General features: G+C 42.0%; 2 protein-coding genes across 2 annotated transcripts in view; both read right to left on the bottom strand.

Moving 5' to 3' along the window:
• Window positions 1–23,645, bottom strand: part of LOC119964288 (protocadherin Fat 4-like) — a 93,003-nt gene that overhangs the window by 46,677 nt on the left and 22,681 nt on the right. Inside the window, exons 3-5 of the mRNA XM_038793564.1 lie at window positions 16,359–18,789; window positions 7,935–8,045; window positions 57–2,453 (exon numbers count right to left, since the gene is read on the bottom strand). Of these exons, the coding sequence (XP_038649492.1) occupies window positions 57–2,453; window positions 7,935–8,045; window positions 16,359–18,789 (4,939 nt within the window). The remainder of the gene's footprint in view (window positions 1–56; window positions 2,454–7,934; window positions 8,046–16,358; window positions 18,790–23,645) is intronic.
• LOC119965481 (protocadherin-10-like) lies at window positions 16,035–18,986 on the bottom strand. Its single transcript, XM_038796299.1, has one exon. It carries the CDS (start codon window positions 18,750–18,752, stop codon window positions 16,338–16,340), a length of 2,415 nt encoding a protein of 804 aa, XP_038652227.1. The 5' UTR covers window positions 18,753–18,986; the 3' UTR covers window positions 16,035–16,337.

Raw genomic sequence — 23,645 nt, 5'->3', positions numbered from 1 at the left:
TGTTGTGGTTATGGATTTAGATTCGCAAATCAGTAACAGTAAACATTAAGAATTTATATTATTTCCCTCTGAAGAACGTTGATACCATCGAGAGGCAAGGTCGGATTGCAAGGTTTTAAATATAGAAAATCACTCTGACAGGATTCAGGGGAGAGGCAAACATTAAAATTGTACGATTCCCTAATAGGTAGTGTTTGAGTAGTGTTGGAAAAATGTAATGTTGCTTTTGGGACAGATCTACCATTAAAGACATCAGTCGAATTTCCCCACCTGAAGCAACAAACTTCAGACGCGCAGCCGTAGATATTTCTGTTTTGCTTGCATTTCAGGGCGATCAGAAAAATTATGATTAATAAAAATAAGGAGGAAGTTGATCCTAAACATATAATTAGGAACACATTCAGGTCTGAAAATAATTCAGGACTTCGTGGCGTGTTTTTTCTCTCAGGGAGCTTTTCGGTAACGTTAGACAGGACTGAAACCAGAATTGTGACCGTACTAGAGAGGCTTGGCTCCCCATTGTCCTTCACCAAAATAACAAGCCTCCGTGTTAGGATATCTTGATCTCTAAATCTTCGAGTTGTTCGGATTTCTCCAGAGGTGAATCCCACACTAAACATATTGCGGTGGGTAGATTCTATGAACTGATAGGAAACTCTTGCGTTTTGTCCGGAATCTGCGTCTCTAGCAATTACTTTGCTAACCAAATATCCTGGATGTGCTGACAAGGGCACAACTTCCAGAGCAGTGGAATTATTGTACTTTGAAGGTGAAATAATAGTTGGAGCATTGTCATTTTGGTCCAATGTAATAATATTGACGATGACCGTGCTGCTCAATGTGGGGGTTCCGGCGTCCTGGGCTTGGATTGTGATATGAATATTTTTGCGTACTTCATAGTCAAAGGAACTGAGCGCGTAGATGCATCCACTTTCAGAGTTAACCGTCACGTCGCCAGACATGGAAATAGCTTCTGTGCCATGCTCCAAGAGAAAATATGATACCTCACTATTCTTGTCCAAGTCAGGATCTAAAGCAGTAACTGTAAATATCGATGCACCCGGAGTATTGTTTTCCATCAGGAACACATTATATGAAGGTTGGGAAAACTGTGGAGCATTATCATTTATATCAGAAATCGAAATGAGGATTGTTCTATTTGTTGAAAGAGGGGGTGACCCTGCATCCCAGGCTGAAATACAGATGTTGTAGAACGGGATCGTTTCGCGATCCAGTGTATCGCTAATTACCAACTCATACTTGTTATTCAAAGACTTTTGAAGTTTGAACGGCATATTTGGGGGGACCTGGCACTGCACATGTCCATTTTCACCAGAATCGCGATCGAATACACTGATTATAGCGACCACTGACCCGAAACCAACATCTTCTCTTATTTGACTCGACACCGCGGTAATCTTCAACTCCGGTGCATTATCATTAACATCAAGTAATCCAACACGAATCAACGCGCGTGAGGCCAATGCCGGTATGCCATTATCCACAGCTTGTACCTCAAATTCATAAGTATTTTTTTCTTCGTAGTCCAGTGCTCCTTCAACTCTGATCTGTCCTGTTTCAGGCTCCAAACGGAACAACTCCTGAACCCTTTTAGATACGTGGCTGGTTAAAAAATATCTTACCTGTCCATTTGCTCCTTCATCTAAATCAGTGGCGTTTATTGTGACCACACGGTTGCCTTTAGGTGCATTCTCCATTATATTAACTCTGTATATGTTATGATTGAACATGGGCGCGTTGTCGTTTCCGTCTACAACAGTAATAACTATCTTTGCATTGCCAGATCTGTGGGGAATCCCACCGTCAATGGCCATAAGTGTCAAGTGACATGTCGACTGTTCCTCACGGTCTAAGTGGTTTTCTAGCACCAATTCTGCAATTTTACTCCCATCACTTCTTGTGTGAGTCTTCAGGCCAAAGTGCTTGTTTGTGCTGATTTGATAAGTACTCACTGTGTTTGTGCCGACGTCTGGATCGTGAGCGCTCTCGAGAGGGAAGAGAGCTCCTTCAGCAGTTAATTCAGATACTTGTAAAGAATAACTGGTCTTCGTAAAACTGGGCGAGTTATCATTTACATCCAATATCTCCACGTCAACGCGATGCATTTCCAAAGGGTTTTCTACCGCGATATCCTGAGAAATGGAACAGATCAAGCTTGGTCCACAGAGAATTTCCCGGTCGATTCTTTGGTTCACAAATAAAATTCCATTCCCCATGTTCACCTTCAACAATTCTATTGCGTCATCAGAGACTAACCGGAATTTACGAAGTCTCATCTCTCCGATGCTTAGGCCTAAATCCTCGGCGATATTTCCAACGAACGCGCCGCGCTCGAGTTCTTCAGGAATTGAGTAATGAATTTTCCCGAAAATCTCGTCCCAGGCACACATCAAGAATATAAAATATAACCGGCGGCTGGCTTCATTCGCCATCGTTCCCGATTAGGTCACGTTGAAAATCTATCAGAATTTCTCCTGATCTAATCGGGCTTTCTTGTAAAATCAAATGTGTTTTCTTGTGAAGGAAAATATCGGCACTGAACTGATAAATTCGGGTCCTTTAGCGTGCGGTAGTCTGACCGTGACTCGGTGCTGGGAATGCTGGCACTGTTTGTCGTTCTGCTTTGTGTAGCGTTTAAAAGGCGAGGAGGTAGATCTCTCGCGGCATCTGGTTTTCGTATTGGTAGACAGCGACGCAAAGAGTCCACACCCATTACTGCACCAAGCATTTCTTAAAGCTGAACAGCCGGAATGGACTGACACTTGTCACAACTGTGTATTTAATGGTGCGCAATATAAATCCGCCCTTTTTCTGTCAAATATTCCCAAACGTTGTTTAACAGTCTTTATTTACCAGGATGTTTCAAACGATTGTGGTATTTGAAATTTGTCATTCACGGTTAATGACCCTGTAATTTTAAGGAGTAAATTTTCATTAATGTGGAATTATTGAAATGTCAGTTTAACCTGTGTAATTCGTCTCAATTATACATCTTCATTCAAGAGTGCTCCTCGTCCTTTCGACTGCAACTAAAGCACATTGCTGGTTGGATTGTGAAATATTTGAATCATTGTTCCATTACTCGCGTCAAACACATGAGGATAAACTTCGTAAGAAAAAGGCACGACGTTGAGAGAGGAAGGGGACATTGTTGGCTTCAGTTGTAATACCCAGTGGAAAAATTGGCGATGACTATGTTTATGCGCCTTTGAAATATTAGATCATTTATACGGGGATTTGCACAGAATCATAGAATGGGTACAGGATCTCCCCCCCCCCACCCCCTAAGCCACCCCCCCCCCCGCTCGTTCCCACTGAATCCCACTGCCCTTCAATTTCAGTAAGTCTGTGCAACTTGGTTTCCTCTTTTAGTTAACCTTTACATTCCATTTTTAAAGACAGAATTAAATATTCCTGCAATACGCTCCAAGACTGTGCACTTCAAATCCTAAACACTCTCTGTTTTAAAAGATTTTTCCAAGGCAAATTCTGGAGTACAAGCCTTTAGTACAATTGTTGGGATGCTGTCAAGTCCCACAGCTTTTCCACTATCCATGAATTTAGTCATTTCTTGATACCACGCGGAATGAATCGAATTGACTGGAATCTACGATTATGGGGACCTCCGGTGGAGGCCGAATGATCATCCACGCGGTAGTTCCGACTAAATATTTTTGTAAATGCTTCAATCTTATGTTTTGCACTGATGTGATGGGTTCGCCCATTATTGAGGTTAAGGAGATTTGTGCAGCTTGCGACTTCAGTAAGTTGTTCAAATGTCCATCACCACTCATGACTATTCGTGGCAGGACTGCAGTGCTTAGATCTGATCCTTTGGTTGCGCTCAGAATTTTGTAGCAGTGGTAAGGACCAACATTGTGTCACAATTAGATCTGATGCGAGGGGCCATCTAGTATTGACAATATATTGATATTGACTGAAGAGGGGTCCCTACTCTACTGTCACTATATTTCTCGTGGTGATCGTTGTCTGCTGATTATCGATGCCTCGGCCGTCAATTTTAAGTTTCGTTGGCACTTTTTGTGACGTCTGAAGCTGCGGGTTTAATTGAACGAAATCTCCTCAGGTCGCTAGATCGCTGCAGATTATTGACAGTTTTGAAATCGGTAATAACTTCGATGCGGCAAACCCGTCTCTGCTCAATTCAAGTGCAATCTACAGCAATACCTTTTTGGTCAGGCGTGTTGTCCTCTCCCTCCTGTAAACTTGGGAACGGACTTAGGCAGTCGCGTTGCCAACTGAAACCGGGGCATCATTAAATCTGCCTGCAAATCTTCCTCCAATTGCAGCCATTCCAAGTAAGCAAACCTTAATTGTTCATCTTCCTGGTGCTTCGAGTGCGACGTCTTAAAACCCTGTGCTATCTACCTCTCGAATATGGCGCCTGTATTTTAGCTGCCAAGACCTTCTTCGTTATTGGTTGACCCTCATGTATGGCAAGTTATTTGCATGCGAAAAAATCCATTTCCAAGCCGCCCTCCTGTGAAAACAGCCAGAGTGGCAGGATTGATTCAAGAGCCCGAAAACAAACGACTGAAAAAATGTCAAGTCAAGAAACCTATCACAGACAAATTAGATATTGAACGCGCAGGAGAAGTGAAAGGACACTGGCACTGCGGTCTGTGCCGAAGAGTGACTGTGTTTTAATAGAAATCGTGTTGGACGAGAAGGCGTGGCTAATGTTCTGTGGCACGCGTTCGAACCTTACCACCATAGCTGGCGGAATTAAAATTCATTTAAATCATAAAATAAAAATCTTGGAATTGAGAGCTTGCCACCATATTGGTCCTAATAAACCCCTTGACTGTTGGGAAATCATCCGTATTTATCTGGTCTAGCATGTGACTCAATATCCACAATAATGTAATTGCATCATACCAGCCCTCTTACATGGCTGAGCAAGGAATTCAGTTGTGCTAAATCGCTATAGCATAGTTGAAAATGAATGTAAACGCAACGACCACCGACATCAAGCGCGACACCGGGAAAACCAATGGTAAACCGAGCTCTGTCGATCCTGCTTAGCTCCTCCAAACTGGGTGGTTGCGTCAAAATTAGGAGAGCAGTCCGGCAGTCTAGTCAAGGACGATCCGAGCATTGTCATACCAATTGAATGATACGCCAACAGTGATCTCCAACCCGGGAGGGAGTTGCCATGAGGTTTCTCAAAACTGTGTTCAGACCGCATTCAATTTCATGGCATGAGTTCAAATTTATGGAAGCAAGCATCCTACTTATGAGCACGTTCCGCTTTTTCGCAGCGGCTGAATCAATACTCACCCATTTTGAACACACCCTGGAGAAAGCACTTAGTGTGGCAATGCAGATAATGCAATTTGGGTCTTGTGCTTCCACGTCCATCACCAAGCTTTGCTCGGCATTTTCACTGTTCGGCATGTCCTGAACGACAAATCTGCCATACTGGTCCATTTAGCAGATGCTATCGAAGTATCATGAAGAAAAAGCCTTCTGCACCTTATTCCCAGCAATCTATCTGTCGCATCTGCCATTGTCGTTAGAGGCAGGAGTGACGCCGAACAGTGCTTGTGAAGACGAAACACCCTCGATCGCCTTTGCCACTATTACCGTGCTGAATTGAATCGATTCAAAATAGATCCAGCAATTGAAAACTTGGTAATAACCTGCTCACTCATGCTTAGCTTGGGTGCTGCAAGGGTCACTTCGCTCCTGACTTTGTTTAATTTTAAAAATAAAGTTAGAGTAGTCAATTATTTTTATTCTCCAATTAAAGGGCAATTTAGCGTGGCCAATATTCCTAACCTCACATCTTTAGGTTGTGAGGGCGAAACACACGCAGACATGAGCAGAATGTGCAAACTCCACACGGACTGTCCCAGGGCAGTGATTCGCAGCCCGGTCCTCAGCGCTGCATTCCTAGTGCTAACCACTGCGCAATATGCCGCCCCAGCTCCTGACATTTTGATAGCCTTTGTCCAAACGTTGCTAAAGCAGCTTATCTTTAGAGTCGTGTAGCATTCACAATCCTTAGCATCATAAGATCATAAAAAATAGGAACAGGAGTAGGCAATTGAGCCCTTCGAGGCTCCGCCACTTAAGAAGATCACGGCAGATCTAGCAGTTGCTAAGTCCACTTTCGTGCCTTATCTCCATAACCCTTAATTCTTCAAATTCGTAAAAACCCAACGATCTTAGCTTTGGAAATCTTCAAGCACTCTGTCCGGAATATGTAATTCCAAAGGTTCGCCACTCTTTCAGAGAAGCAGTTGTTCACCATATCCGTCTTAAATGAGCACCCCCCCTCCCCCCTATTCTGGGGCTCTGCCCTCTGCTCCAACACCCTCCCATGAGTCGAAGCATTCTCGCAAAATATACCCTGCCTAACCCCCTAAGAATCCTATATGTTTCAATCATAGCACCTCTCATTTTTCTGAACGCCAAGGAGCAGAGACGCAATCTGTTTAATCTCTCCTTAAACGGCAATCACTCCATTCCCGGGATCATCCTCGGAAACACCCTCTCTACTGTCTCTTTGATAATATGTATTTCCTTAATAAGGGAGCCAAAACTGTACACAGTATTCTAAATATGGCTTCATTGGTACTTGTACATTTGTCCCAAAACCTCTTTACTTTTGTACTGCATTGAAATAACCGCTAGAATTCCATTTCACTTCCCGATCATCTTCTGCACCTGTATGCTGGCTTTCGGAGTTTCATTAACAAGGACTTCCACATCCGTTTTTGCTACTCTTTCCAATTAAATAAGTCAATAACCTAATCTTGATTATTGTGACAAGTAGGCTTACCTTAACACTGCAGAGAAGTTACTGTGAAAAGCCCCTGGTCGCCACACTCTGCCGCCTGTTCGGGTACAATAGAGGGAGAATTCAGAATGTACAATTCACCTAACAATCACGTCTTTCGGGACTTGTGGGAGGAAACCGGAGCACCCAAAGAAAATCCACGAAGACACGGGGAGAACATGCAGACTCCGCACAGACAGTGAACCAAGCCGGGAATCGAATCCGGTATCCTGGCACTGTGAAGAAACAGTGCTAACCATTGTGATACCATTTGTTTACTTGATGCCCCATGTGGTGATAGATATATTGTATCGCGGGGTCGTTCATGATCGAAAATATCCTTTGTAATCCCGTTGAATGTTTTCTGCAGCTCAAATAGAACATTCGGATCGACGTCGCACTGAACACGCCCATTATCAGCTGCGTCAGCATCCCTTAAACAGATTGCTGCTAGCAAGTTCCCCGGCTGCACATTTTCCGAACATTTTGGGATACCTACGTCACCTCCAACTCTGGGGCATCGTCATCCACATTACTTTATCCGACAGTAACTGTGACACGTACGGCCATTGAATATGCACCTTTGTCCCAAGTTCGTAAATGTTTAATTCGTCGAAATCCAGTACTCCTGCAACTCTGAGCTCTCCGCTTCTCAGGTCTAACCTGAAAAGCTCAAGAGCCATTTGGGACCTGTGACTGATTAAATAATATGTCAGCTAAGCATTTGTGCCTTCATTTAAATTAACAGGATTGACTTTTATCAGCAATGTGCCTTTGGCATGTTTTTTAGAACATGGGACCTGTACGTTTAGTGATGAAATACACGGGCGTTGTCATTCGCATCCATAACCGTAATTCTAAACTGAGCATTTCAAGATCCGTCGGGTATCGCACCATCAGTAGCCGTCAGTAGAAGGTGAAATGCTGTCTACTGCTCATGGCATAAGGCTTTCTCTACTAACAATTCGGCAATTATGCTTCCATCGCTTCTTGTCTACATCTTAAGACCGAAGTGTTCGTTTGGACTGATCTAGTAAGTGTCGATAGAATTTGCGCTATCTGGGCCGTACGCGCATTCTAGAGGGAAGCGTGCTAATGATGCGGTTACCTCAGTAATCCGTAAAGGGATTGCCTTCCTTGAAAAACCTGCTGAATTACCATTTACATCCAGCATGTCCGCTACAACACGACGCAGTTCCAGAGGATTAGCAAGCGCCAACTGAAAAGATAGGGAGCAAGTAGCACTTTGTCTATCGCCTTCTTATCTGTCGATTCTTTCATGAACAAATAAAAGCACGTTTTCCAGATTCACCTCCATGTACACGACTCCTTGCGTCGGAGATCAGACGAAACCCGCGAGATTATAACTCCCGAATGTTAAGGCGTAGATCCTCAACAATATTTCCAACCAAGGCCGCAAACTCCATCTCCTCCGAAATGGAGTAGGCATTTTGTTCCGAAGACATGCAAAGAACGAAAACAAAAGTCGGCAGGCTGTTAACTGCGTTCCCCATTGTTCTGGGATGGACGTTGTGCAAAATATTTAAATATTATTCAAGCATGAAAAGATTAAGCCGCCACTACCTCTTCATGCAGAAACGGAAGGGAGAGCTACAGATTCAACCGGCTCTATTTCTGAACACGGCAGTGCAGCGTAAATGCAGCCTTCATTGAAGCCTACTCGTGACAATAAGCGATTTTCATTTTCATTTTAATTTCATTTTCTTTCTCCGCGATGCTTTCAGTGCAACTGCCGGACGAGCGACTAGATCTCCAACGCCGTCTCAGCTCCTTATTGGTAGGATCGAGACAACGTTTCCCAACGAAAAACTGCAGCACCTGTTCTTAAAGCTGGACATCTCAGAATTTGTTATTAAACTTCTTATTTAGAACTGCAATTCAAATATTCATGCAAGAAAAACAATAACGTTACCTCATTATTCAACTGCATTCTATTTTAAGTTGCCATAACCTAGGAAGATGAAATGTTTGTTTTATTGCAAGTATATGGGTGAGAGTCTTCAATGCTCATGTGCAGCATACCCACATTTTAAAAAGTGTGAAGCAAGCTCTGAAAATAATCAGCGCCAATAATCAATTAGTTGCGGTATGCTAGAATTAACCTGGGTTTATTTGTGTACTTAGATAATACATTTTGCTTTTAATTCAGTCTATAAGTATTTTAGCTCCAGTGCAATTATATACAAGGTCATTTTCGTCATTTCTGTAGTCCGAAATTAATTGTTTGGAAAATGTTTGCAATATAAATTCGTAATAGCTGCTTCGAAGAGACAAAATACATTTAATACGGTATTCAATTTAGCACGTATCAAATACATATAGTTCACGCTTGTTTCACTGGTAGAACAATTTGCTTATGGTCAGATATTCACACGATCGAAGGTTTGAATTACCTTTAGATATTGTTTACCTGCATTTCCTTAGATAAGCAGTTTGCCTTCGGATTCAAAAGTTACTTATGGTTGTTGACATGTATTCTGAAATAGTTGTGCCCAAAACTGGCTCCAAACTGCACCTTGTTTATTTCCAAATAATGCGTCAGCAAATCAACACTTAGGCAATAAAACTGTGTCAGTGGTTTCTCAGATTCTAATCTTTTATCGGTTTTGCACACATGTATGAATGCAATGACTAACGTTCAGCAAGATAGCACAGTGGTTAGCATTGTTGCTTCACAGCGCCAGGGTCACAGGTTCGATTCCTGGCTTGGGTCCATGTTTGTGCGGAGTCTGCACGTTCTACCCGTGTCTGCGTGGGTTTCCTTCCACGAGTCACGAAAGATGTGCTGTTAGGTGAATTGGACATTCTGAGTTCTTACTCTGTGTACCCGAACAGGCGCCGGAATGCGGCGACTCGGGGATTTTCACCGTAACTTCAATGCAGTGTTAAGGTAAGCCTACTTGTGACAATAAGGACTATTATTATTAAGACCATCCTTTCTTTTTGTGGTGTTATGAGTAATAGGATTTTGTGACTGATGGTGTGAGCAACAAAGGAGGTGAAACTATTTACAGCAATTCGAGAAAAGCATTTCTGGCAGGAGAAGATTATTTTCTGTGGCAATTGTTTGATCTAACCTTATAAACGCCAAAGTATAACTTCATCCAAGTAGAGAATGAATTCTCCAAAAGTTATGTAAAATGTTACAAAGCACTTTCAAACATGGTGATTCTACCCCCTACTCGATACTTCAGTTAATTTGTTGCGCGAAGCACTTTTGAAGATTCATGTGTTCATACCAATAATGTCATCAACACTGATCGAAATATCTCTGCAGCTTTGGAATTACTAATCGTAATAACTTCATCAGTACTGCATTTCGCTATCACGTGGTAGCCATATCCGCTCTTCTTCCTCCACCCCCTCACCCCCCTGCCAACACAAACACATATCTGTATTTAGAGGTACAGTCACATACGTATTGTTTCTGAGAAATGTTCGTGAAGTAAATATTTAGGCGGATATTCATGATGTCGTTATTTACAGGAATCCAGTGAATTCTTATTTTGGTCTTTAGGTCGGTGTTCAGGTTTGTTATATCGGACATTCAGAATTAGCTTCAATCATATTCATTCAATAGAATAAATGCATGGAACATGGAGGCCCAAAAGACTATGGGTAAAGCAAAGTAAAGCTCGTGTGTTGCATCGAAATTCTGGAATAGAAATTAGGACTAATCTAATACTATATTATTTTTACTTAGGCTCAGAAATCCGGATTTTCCATAACGATATGACAACTTTCATACCGCTCCAGGAATTCCTTTCAAAGTTATGAAGAAGAAAATATTCCGAGTAATCAGGCGACATGTTGGGACCAATTTTCACCAAGTTTATTTATACATGCGAATTCGAGAGAAAGCATTACTTTTTTGCTTTGAAAGTTCAGAAAGCACAATTATGAAACAAGCGCATACATTGTTTAAGGCAATGATCACCACATAAAAATGTACATATGTACATTCTGCCTTGTAAGGGATGTCGGGTACTCTACCACTTGAACATGAAAAGAAGAACTGCATGCAAACTTATGTCCTGTTGATTGGCATTTTGCGTTTCAAAAACATAAGGCACTTAATAATATAGTTACAATTGAAGATGATTAAGACAGCATTGCAAATACTTTTTCGAAAACCGATATGCAATATATAGTATGTTATACATAGAAACAAAGAAAATAAAAGCAGGAGCAGGCCATTCGACGCTTCGAGCATGCTCCGTCGTTCATTATGATCATGGACGATCATCATGTTCAATACCCTGATCCGCCTCATCCCGCCCCCCACCCCCCATATCCCTCGATCCCTTTAGACCAAAGAGCTAAATCTAATTCCTTCTTGAAATTAAACAACGTTTTGGCCTCAACTACGTTCTGTGGTCACGAATTCCACAGACTCATCACTCACTGGGTGAATAAATTTCTCTTCACCTCAGTCCAAAAGGTTTACACTTTATCCTCAAACTATGATCCCTAGTTCAGGAGTCCCCAACCATCGGGAAAATTCTTTCTCAATCTCCCCTATCTAATCCTGTCAGGATTTTGTACGTTTCTATGAGATACGCTTCACTCTTCCAATCTGCAATGAATATAATTCTAACCGATTTAGTCTCTGCTCATTTGACAGGCCCATCACCCCAGGAATCTGCCTGGAAAACGTTCGCTGCACTCCTTCTATAGCAATAATTTCCTCCCTCAGATAAGGACACCATAACGGCACACAATACCCCAGGTGTGGCGTCACCAATGCCCTATAAAATTGCAGCAAAACATCTATATTCATATATTCAAATCCGGTCGCTATGAAGGCGAGCTTACCTATTGCCTTCTTTACACGGTTACTTTCAGGGACTGATGCACGAGGATACCAAGGTCTAGCTGAATATCCACCTCTCTTAATTTACACCTATTCAAGTAATAATCTGCCTTCTAATTTTTGCTACTGAAGTAGAAAACCTCACATCCATCCGCATTATACTACATATGTCATGCATGTGCCTACTCACTCATCTTGTCTAAATCCCTCTGACGCACCTCTGTATCTTCCTCACCTCCCACTGAACTTTGTATCATCTGCAAATTTGGAGATTATACATTTAGTTCTCTCGTCCAAATCATTAATATATAATGCGAACAGTTGGGGTCCGAGCACAAATCCCTGTGGTACCCTACTAGTCCCTTACTGCCAATCGCAAACAGACCCATTTATTCCAAGGTTTTGCTTCCTTTCTGCGAACCATCTTTATATCCATCTCAAGACACTACTCATAACGCCATGTGTTTTAACTTTACAGATGAATCTGCTATGCAAGACCTTGCTGAAAGCCTTCTGAATGTCTAAATAAACCATATCCACCGGTTCTCCTTTGTCAACTGTACTATTTACATCCTAAAAGAAATGCGATAGTCTTGCGAAGCATGGTTTTCATTTTGTAAATCCATGCTGACTTCGTTTGAGTTCACCACTACTTTCCAAATGCTGTGCTATGAAACCATCGGTAAATTGCCTTTTCTTGCTTCTTTGAATCTAACAATATCTCTAATTTCCCTCGAACGTCATGGTTTGGCAACAGCTCCCTTTCTACTCTTGCGCCAAATAGGAATAAACAACTTTTGGACTTCACCTATTCCTTCCTTGGATGCCTGGCATTGCCTGTCCGCTGCATTTCTCTCAGTAATGTTTCACAGTCCGTCATAGCCAGCTCATGCCTCATACCATCATAGTTACCTTTATTGAGGTTCAGGACTTTGGTGTCAGAATCAACAACCTGACTATTCAACTTGATAAAGAATTCTAGCATATTGTGGTCACTCACTCCCAAGGGTTGTCTCACAACTAGATTGCCAACTAATCCTTAGCCAATCCACGATGGCTTGCTTCCCTGTTAGTTCCTCAACATACCGGTCCAAAAACCCATCCCGTGTATATTCAAGAAATTCTTCCTCTATTATTCTGTGTCTATTTTGAGTCACCCAATCTATATGCTGATTAAAGTCAACCATAATCTCAGATGGCCCTTTATCACATGCATCGCTGTGTTCCTGCCTAATGCTATTCCCAACATTACCACTGCAGTTTGGTTGTCTGCATGCCGCTCCAAAGAATGTTTTTGCCCCTTGATGTTTTTAAACTCGTCCCAGACAGATTCCAGATCATCTGCACCAATATCTTGTATCAATATATTCCATAATCAAAAATGCAACTCCACCAACTTTTCCTTTCAGTCTGAAAACTGAATTGCTCCAAATAAATAAACTGAATAGTTCCCATCATTGGTCACCTTGGAGCTGTGTCTTGGTAATGCGAACTGTATCATATCTCTTTACATCGATCTGTGGAACTAATTCATCCATTTCATTTTGAATGCTCCGATGCGTTCAGATACAAAACCTTCGTTCTAGTCCTCTTGTAGCACAATTGTGCCCGTCCCTACTATTTACTACAGTCAGGGTTTGGCCCGTATGAATTGCCATCGAGGTTGAAACATGCGGAGTTTTCACTGGCACTTGGGAAGGATAGGTCTCCTGGGAAGAATCCTTCTTCCCGTCCTTATCCTTCCCTGACATCCTCTGCGTTTCCGTGGTTGCACGTAAAGGGGCATCGAAACTATATAAGTAATTAAAATGAAGCAAATTGAATGAGAATACCCTTCAAGGGAAAACCGAGGTTGTACCACGTGTCAGACCACCAGCTCTATAATTTACCAACATTACGTATCAGTATAAACCTCCAAAAGCTTATATTAATTCAGGCATAACTCGTACAACTCATGTAGCACGTAATTTGAAAGTGATTTCTGGTCAGCTTCACAATCACTACTAAGGGACGGGGTCTTATTGCTGCTGCTAAATGCAGCTTCCTCTGTACGAAGTTAAAAGGGTACGTGAAGTAGAGAGTTAGATTTGAAGATTAAAATGGTAACAAAAAAAGTCTTGCACGCTGACTGACATCACAACCCGAATGATTTGAGAGTGTTCTGGCTCACAGGTCCGGGGACAATACTAATCACTTTATCAAAATGATATCCAGTGCAGTCACACCAGAAGTGTCTGCGGACATTGCAGACGGCTCTCTGCGAAGGGGATCGTACCCATTGCATCAAACATACGGGTGCTACGCAAATAAATCTTATTGTTTTTATATCAAAGTTCATTATTCTCGCAAATCTTGTTATCATAAGAACATAAGAACTAGGAGCAGGAATAGGCCATCTGGCCCTTCGAGCCTGCTCCGCCATTCAATGAGATCATGGCTGATCTTTTGTGGACTCAGTTCCACTTTCCGGCCCGTACACCATAACCCTTTATTCCTTTATTGTCCAAAAAACGATCTACCTTTATCTTGAAAACATTTAATGAAAGGGCCTCAACTGCTTCACTGGGCAGGGAATTCCATAGATTCACAAACCTTTGGGTGAAGATGTTCCTCCTGAGCTTTATTTTGAGGCTACGCCCCCTAGTTCTGCTTTCACCCGCCATTGGAAACAACCTGCCCGCTTCAATCCTATCTAATCCCTTCATAATTGTATATGTTATCATAACGTCTCCATTCATCCTTCTAAATTCCAACGAGTACAGTCTCAGTCTACTCAACTGTCGTCGTAATCCAGCTACCTCCGCTCTGGGATTAACCTAGTGAATATTCTCTGCACACCCTCGAACACCAGTACGCCCTTTCTCAGGTAAGGAGACCAAAACTGAACACAACACTCCACGTGTGGCCTCACTAACACCTTATACAGTTGCAGCATAACCTCCATAGTGTTAATCTCCATCCCTCTAGCAATAAAGGACAAAACTCCATTCGCCTTCTTAATCACTTGTTTCACCTTTAAACCAACTTTTTGCGACTCATGCACTCGCACACCCAGGTCCTTCTGCACAGCAGCATGTTTTAATATTTTATCATTTAAATAATTATCCCTTTTGCTGTTGTTCCTACCAAAATGGATAACCTCACATTTGTCAACATCGTATTCCATCTGCCTGACCCTAGGCCATTCACTCAACCTACCCAAATCCCTCTGCAGACTTCCAGTATTCTCTGCACTTTTTGCTTTTCCACTCGCCTAAGTTTTGTGTGCAAACTTGGACACATTGCACTTGGTCCCCGACTCCAGTCATCTATGTAAATTCTGAGCAATTGTGGGCCCAACACTGATCCGTGAGGGACACCACTAGCTACTGATTGCCAACAAGAGAAAGACCCATTAATCCCCCTCTTTGCTTTCTATAAATTAACCAATTCACCATCCATGCTACTACTTTACCATTAACGCCATGCACCTTTATCTTATGCAGCAACCGTTTGTGTGTCACCTTGTCAAAAGCTTTCTGGAAATCCACACATACCACATCCATTGGCTCCCAAACTAGCAATGTCTTCAAATAATTCCACTAAATTAGTTAGGCACGACCTGCCCTATCATGATTCAGACGGATCAACAGAAGGGACAAAAATTAAGAAAAGTCAATAAATAGCTTCAGGCCCAATACCTCAAAACCGCAAATCAAATAAAACACAATTTAAGGATAAAGAAGTCAGAGTTACTTTTGGTTTCAGAGTCAGATGACCTGGGCACGGAAATCTTCATGGACCAGAGTTCAGGTTGGAGGCTCCCAAATAAGTTGGTGAATAAACAACTGGCAAGAGTTTCGAAAAGCTACTTGGGACTAAATGGAGGAGACTTCTATAGTGGTTGGTCAAATTGTCGCTATGTTTCTATTATAAAGTGTGAGCCCTTCTTAATTATTTGGGTTTTTTCTCATTAGCCGTTGCAAATTGAAATCCTATTTGATTAAAATTCCTCCAATAACTTCATTTGCATATCTTCAGGGAAATTATTTTCATCAGTTATTAACAAGCGTTGTATCTTTGTCAAGAATCGTTCAAGTGTTATTAGTCATCTCATCATATTGAAATAATTGTCATCTGGTTTTATCCAAATGCCTCCAGGTGATCTGTAGCCTCTTCTCAGGGAAAAGGCAGTTGCATCCTGATCGCTCCATATATTTTACAAATTGCTTTCATCTAACCTTCTTGTTGTTATGTATTGAAGGAAAGTACATGATTGATTTATTTCATCATCATCACTTCAAATGCTCACTTGACAATTCTGTAACATCGGAATAAATTGTGAAAATATGAGGTTCCTGATATGTATTGACGAACGACAATGCACTCACATCATTGCAAGTAAAGACTGAATAATTTAATACAACATCAGTGTTGAAAAGAAAGCTTTTAGAGCTGTGATCGGTACACTGACGTAACACGAGTCGTAAAACCACAGAACAGCAAAAGGTTAGGGGGAAACTAACAAAGCAGATTATTATTACGACATTCAGAAGATAAAGATAGAGCAAATAGTCTTCAATATGGCTACCTACACATACTCAGTTTCTTCTTTTATATTGGGCAATTTAAGTTGCAACACACAATAATTCAATCATACATGAGAGTGATTTTTGACATAATAGCCCAGCCTGAAAGTTATATTTCTTCTTTTCTCACGCTACTGGCATGGATATTCAAATCATTCAATGGTAAGGTTGCATCGCAGGGTTTTAGGAATAAGAAATCACTTTTTGATGAATCTGGAGGTAAACGGACAGAGTACTGATAAGTTGCAGAAATGGGAAGTGGCTGATGTGTTCCTGTGTAGCTTATCATGTCTTTTGAGATATTTCTCCGATGAAAGGCATCATTCGAATGACTCCGTCTACGGCGACAACAACATGTGGGATTGTAATGATTGATATTCTTGTCCTGTTTGCATTTTAGCACTGCCAGAATTATGATAATTGCAAGAAATATGAACGATGTTGACCCAAAAATGATGATTAAATAAATATTTAGTTCCGTAATGTTGTCAGGATCACTGGGCTCACGACTTTGGACTGAGAGTTTTTCAGGAACATTGGACAAGACTGAATAACAGATGGTAGTTGTGCTGGAGAGGCTGGGTTGTCCATTGTCCTTTACCATGATAACTACTTTCTGCGTTGTGGCGTCATGGTTATTAAACTTTCGAACTGCACTGATTTCTCCAGAGAGTAGACCCACGCTGAAAAGACTAGAATCAGAAGCCTCCAACATTTGGAAGAAAAGCCGTGTGTTCATGCCGGAATCTGCGTCAGTTGCGATTACCTTGGTGACAACGTCTCCTGGATATATGGCCTGCCGGTCAATCTGCACTGATGCGGAACTGTTGCACGGTAATGGTGAAATAATGACCGGGGCATTGTCATTTTGGTCCAGGATAATAACATTTACGATGGCAGTGCTGCTCAGTGGAGGTAATCCAGCATCCTGAGCTTGAACAATGGTCTGGAAATTCTTCAGCTGTTCATAGTCAAAGGAAAGCAGCGCGTAAATGCTTCCACTCTCCGAGTTCATTGAAATGTACGGAGACGTAGACACATTCTGCATCTTATTTTTCAGGAATGAATAGGTCACCGCTCCATTCTGAGCCAAATCTGGATCCAAAGCGGTGACAGCAGATAGAAAAGCACCAGGTTGGTTGTTCTCCATAATAAGTACATTATATGAGGGCTGTGTAAATTTCGGCGCATTATCATTTACATCTGAAATAGACACCAATATGTTTTTAATTGCTGCAAGCGGAGGAAACCCGCTGTCCCAACAGGAAATTGATATATTGTACTCAGGGTACGTTTCACAATCCAAAACATCATTTGAAACCAATTTATAGTTGTCGTTCTGTGTCTTCTGAAGCTTAAAAGGAATATTTACATCAATTGCACACTGAACCTGCCCATTCTCACCAACATCTGGATCCCGTACACTTATTGCGGCTATTAAAGTCCCAGGATGCGCATCTTCAGCAATGGTGCTGGATACGGAGGTCACCTCGACTTCCGGGATGTTATCATTTACATCAATTAATCCCACCAATACTTTGGTGTGCCCTGTCATTGCGAAAGAACTTTTATCCACAGCTTCCACATGAAGCTCATGAAGATTGTTTTGTTCAAAATCCAGTACTCCTTGAACTCTGATCTCTCCAGTTCCTGGGTCGAGTTTGAACAACTCACGAGCCCTTTGCAAAGTGTGACTTGTGAAAGAATATGTCAATTCAGCATTTGTGCCTTCATCTAAATCAACAGCATTGACTTTTATCACTAACGTACCTTTCGGGGCGTTTTCTAGGACATTAGTCCTGTATATTCCATGGTCAAATACAGGTGCATTATCATTCGCATCCATAATGCTGATGATAATCTGAGCAGTGCCAGATCTGTGTGGAATACCGCCGTCAATGGCCGTCAACACAAGATGAAATGTTGACTGTTCTTCACGATCCAAGGATTTTTCTAATAATAACCCTGCCATTTTACCCCCATCGCTTCTTGTCTGCACTTTGAGGCCGAAGTGTGAGTTTGGACTGATCTGGTAACCACTGATAGTGTTTGAACCGGCGTCTGGGTCGAATGCGCTCTCGAGAGGATAACGCGCCCCCGTCGCGGTTAATTCAATAATTCGAAAAGAATAAACGTCCTTTGAAAAACTAGGTGAATTGTCATTGACGTCTAAGATTTCCACTGCAACGCGATGCATTTCCGGAGGATTATCGAGTTCAATTTCAAAAGATATGGAACAATGCGACCTTTGTCCACAAAGATATTCCCTGTCGATTCTTTCTCCAACATGTAAAATTCCATTTTCCAGATTTACCTCCATATATTGGTTCCGATCATCAGAGACAAGACGAAAATTGCGAGCAGACAGCTCCCAAATGTTTAGCTTTAAATCCTCAGCGATATTCCCAACAAAGGCCCCATATTCCAGCTCTTCGGGAATTGAGTAGTGTACTTGTCCCGAAACCAGATTCAACGCGCCAAGCAGGAAGATGAAAGGCACCCGGCTTTTCACTGTGTTAGCCATTTTCAGCGGTAGATTCTGCAGTAAAGCCGATAAATATCTGCCAATCGGTAATGTTAGACGAAAAAAAATAGACGCGAATGTTGACCGTTGCACTAATCCACAGCCGAGAAAAACTGATGATCGGGTTCTTTCCCCCGAAAAGGGTCGGATAGCATAAACGCAGGAACAGGCTTTCTGCCTCCTTCTCTCTCAGTCTCTGTTCTGTGTTTCCCTGTCGGAGCAGGGTCCAGATCTCTCGCAGCATCTCAACTCCTTATTGGAAGACAGCGACACAACGTGTCCTAACCAATAACTGCAGCAACAGTTCTTAAAGCAGAACTGCTGCTAACTATTTTCATCCAGCAACCCAAAATATTTACCAGTGCGCAACTGAAATATTGAGATATACAATATTTATATTACTGGCCGTGTCGCTTTATAAAAATCTGTGCTCTGTGTATAAGTTCTCAATAAAGTGGGCAGTGTATCGAATCAGATGTTTCTATTTTACAGCATTACAGGATTTGATAAACCATTCAACCGTGGCGTTTCCGTTATAGGACAATTTTAGTCCTTCTGTTCTTTTGGCGATGTGATCTCTGGACTGTTGCAATTATGGCTTCTTGTGCATCCTAACTTGATCTCTTTATTACTGACGGCCATGAATTCTGGAAGTTAAATTCTGGAATGTCGTCTCTAAACCTCCCCAGCTGTCCAAATCTTTCCCCTCATTGATGACGCTTATGTTTCTGTACGTTCTACTGCGTTAAAAGGCTGTATATAAATGCGAGCGGATTTGGATACATTCAGTGGCTCCTTTACATAGTTGGCATTCGGATGAGCGCTTCATAATCGTTTATTCCTACATATTGGTGCAGATACTATATTGGATGCTTAACTCCAATTGCCTCTTCGATGTTTCTAGTGCTCGAAACGTGTGTCGGAAAATTAATAATATTTAATTATGTCAGGTGGTGCTTCACTTAAGTTTCAACACATGTCTGTTCAGTTTAATGCGTATAAATTTATTTGCTGCCTTCTCCCCTTCACAGGATCATTCAAGTGAAATTATCATGTGACTAATAATGTGATCAACACAATTTCATATCAGTCTGTAATCATGTGTCACGTTGATCTAAGAAGACAATAGCTTGGTGCTGTAACGCCGAAACGCTGATAGATAATTTATTTTAATCATAAAAATGGTGGCTGTCCCTGGGAAGAACTATGGCCAACCGTTTACAAGCCCACACTGTTGCATGAAAAAATAGAAATTATTACAGTATCTAAGTTAAAATGAATTCTCCAATGAACGCAATGGCAAATGGTTTGGAAGAATTCTTGTTCAGTCTCCAAACGACGATAGTGTTGTTATTCCCTGTAAGGTATCAATGAGTTGTGATTAATCCGAGTGATAACTTTCATGCACCACGTTTAATATCTGGCCATGGTGATCTCTGCCCATTTCTACAATTTTTGCTGCTGAAAAAATAACAATGTTTTCAAGGAGTCTGAATTCAGCACTCATAGCGGAACATGATTGTATTCGTATACCTCTTTATTGCCGCCTTCTACTGGCCGATTTATAACCACATTAAAATAACACATGACAAGCTTCAAAATAAATATATAATTATTTGCGTTGTTAATATTTAAAAATTGTACTTCCATGTGTTTTATCACATACGCGATTGTTAACCATAACCCTTTTTTCCTAATTGGAAGCGGTTATAAAAATGAACATTACAAATATTCTACTGCCTTTGAGCTAGTGGATGTGTCCCATAATAGTATTTAATCTCAAAATGGAATGAAAACGTTCTGTGATAATCACGTAATACAGTGACGCAAGTATGTTTTCAGCACCTCTTGTATAATTATAATTCTTTATAATTATTAAAACAGACTATATTGAAATTTGATTCAATGTCACGCATTGGACAGATCAAAAATTGTTCAAAATAAGGATAACGATACGCTGCTCGGTTGACTTCACGTCGACAGGCTGCATTTCAGCATTTATTCTTGGCACTTTAACAAGGTTGAAATATGTTATGTAAATCGCTGATGAATAATAACTCTTGGCAAATTAAATTATAGATGTAGTTATGTTTCAGCAAAAACGCGCATTTCAGGGCCTTTTGAGTGCCCATTTATGCTAATATGACAGTGTACATGTGATTGCATAACAATTGTCAATTGTGGGTTGCTGCATAATTTCCTCTTTCGGACATGGGTCTTTCTAAAGTAGCATACTTACAGACAAATGTATCAAACTACATTTCCAATACTTGAGACAAATTCAAACAACTTCGATGCTGTACGTTCCATTTCTTCATCCTCTGCAGCGTGGTTTCAAATCCCATACCGGCCTCCCTGAACAGGTGCTGGAATGAGGCGACTAGGGGGTTTGCACAGTCACTTCATTGAAGCCTACTTGTGATAATAAGCAATTATTATTATTATTATTTCATATTTTCACATTGACTGGTGTACCATTTCATTACATTTATTGTGAAACTATATTGACCACGAATTTCCTGTTACAAATCTCTGATTTCCTTCCACGAGTCCAGAAAGACGTGCTTGTTAGGTGAATTGGACATTCTGAATTCTCCCTCATTCTACGTTCAAACATAGAACATAGAACATACAGTGCAGAAGGAGGCCATTGTTCCCATCGAGTCTGCACCAATCCACTAAAGCACTCACTTACACCCTATCCCCGTAACCCAATAAACCCTACTAAGCTTTTTGGTCACTAAGGGTAATTTATCATGGCCAGTCCACCTAACCTGCCCGTCCTGGACTGTGGGAGGAAACAAGAGCACCCAGAGAAAACCCACACAGACACGGGGAGAACGTTCAGACTCCGCACAGACAGGTCATTTATCTATATCATGAACAGCCGGGACCCAAGTACCATGCCCTGCGTACCCCGCCAGTCAATTCCGGCCACAAGGAAAAGGATCCAATTGTTCAACTCTCCGTTTCCTGCCTGTCAACTGTTGCTCGTTGTGTTCTCTCTTTAATTGGCTCCGTTTATGGCAGTTAATATGGTCGTCTTTCTTAATTCTAATTACATTTGCTCAAGAGTCGCCAGGTATCTTTTGATACCGCCACACGGTTCAAAACCGAATACTGATCAAATACGCGATACACCAGTTAGTAAGTTCGAAATCAATGCTTATTTATTTACACACACAGTCAAATATGCTCATGCACTAAACTTTACCAACTAAACTATCACTACTTCTAAAACCTATACTTAGCTTCGGGCGCCCAATCAGTCAGAGCAACAATGGACGTTGTCCGGTTCTGAGGCTGCTGGGGTTGAGCTGGTACGGAATAGTAGCTAGCAGCGTCTGTCTCGTAGCGTGCGTTGACTTTGGACTTACTTGTTCTGGTGCAGCTGCTAGGCAGGTCTCTCCTCGCTGAGAGCCAAGGCCAAGAGAGCAATTCTCTCTTGGGGACTTCTTCTTATACCCACAAGAGGATTTGCGCGCTTTTGGGCCCGCCTTGAACTTGGTCCCAATTAATTGGACCATATCTTGATCATTGGTATCGATTTCCTCCAATAAAGGGTTGGGTGCCATGACTGCTGGGCGGGTCGTGGTGGCCATTGGCCTGCTTTGTTCTAGTCTCCTCTGGCGCCGGGGTGTCTGCTTTAGTATCGTTTACCTAAATGTTACCCTTTGTCCCCGGAGATGGTTCATTCGTATGGTAATGGATTTGCAGTATTGGTCTTGTCTGGGAGCTACTGCTCCAATCCACAGACAAACCTTGTACCTGCTTGCTTTCTCAGCATTGCCCATTTTCCCTGCATTCTTTGCAAAGTGTCCAGTGTGTAATCGGGACGTGGCCACACCAGGTGGCGACACAACCAATTCTCAATCTATGCCAATACATTACCACCAATCTCATGTGCTTTGATTTTGCCCACTAACCTTCGGCCCTCAATGTTGTGCCGAGCAATGATCACCACAATCAAACCTTCTATCCACCCTATACCCGTAACCCAACAACCCCCCCCCCCTAACCTTACTTTCTTTAGGACACTACGGACAATTTAGCATGGCCAATCCACCTAACCCGCACATCTTTGGACTGTGGGAGGAAACCGAAGCACCCGGAGGAAACCCACGCACACACGGGGAGGACGTGCCGACTCCGCACAGACAGTGACCCAGCCGGGAATCGAACCTGGGACCCTGGAGCTGTGAAGCATTTATGCTAACCACCATGCGACCATGCTGCCCTTGCCAGTTTCTCACTACTGATGTTCGATTAATTGTTCTGTAATTCTCCCCATCTCTCTCACTTTGCTTACAAAATGGATTTCAATTTTCCACCTTCCAGTCTGTACGAACTGTTCCAGAGTCCATCGAATTTTCGAAGATCACCACAGTATTCAATATTTCGAGCTGCACTTCTTTTTTAAAAAAAAATTCTTTATTCTCCTACTTTTTCACATTTTCTCCCAAATTTACACCACCAACAATAAGCAATAATCAGTACCAAATATGTCAATCCCCACATCAATAACAACGATCCCATCCTCCCACCAAACTCCAAACATTCCCCCGCATGGTCACATAAGCAAATGACAAAAAGGAATCAGGAATCACCCATAGCCACCATTAACACACACCGCCCGCCCCTCCAACCCTCCCACCCACCCCGCCCCCCCCTAACTAATGTTCGATGTTATCCAGTTCTTGAAAGTGCATAATGAATCATGATCATGAATTGTAGAACCCCTCCATCCTTCCCCTCAGTTCAAAATTAACCTTTGCATGAGTCAAGAATTCCAACAGGTTCCCTCTCCACGCCAGGGCACAGGGTGGAAAGGTTGGTCTCCAACCCATCAGAATCCGCCTTCGGGCGATCAACGAGGCGAAGGCTACAATATCT

This window comes from Scyliorhinus canicula, chromosome 4 (assembly GCF_902713615.1).
Source record: "Scyliorhinus canicula chromosome 4, sScyCan1.1, whole genome shotgun sequence".
Lineage (NCBI taxonomy): Eukaryota > Metazoa > Chordata > Chondrichthyes > Carcharhiniformes > Scyliorhinidae > Scyliorhinus > Scyliorhinus canicula.
Note: the sequence above shows the minus strand (reverse complement) of the source record. Positions and strands in the feature narration are given on the sequence as shown.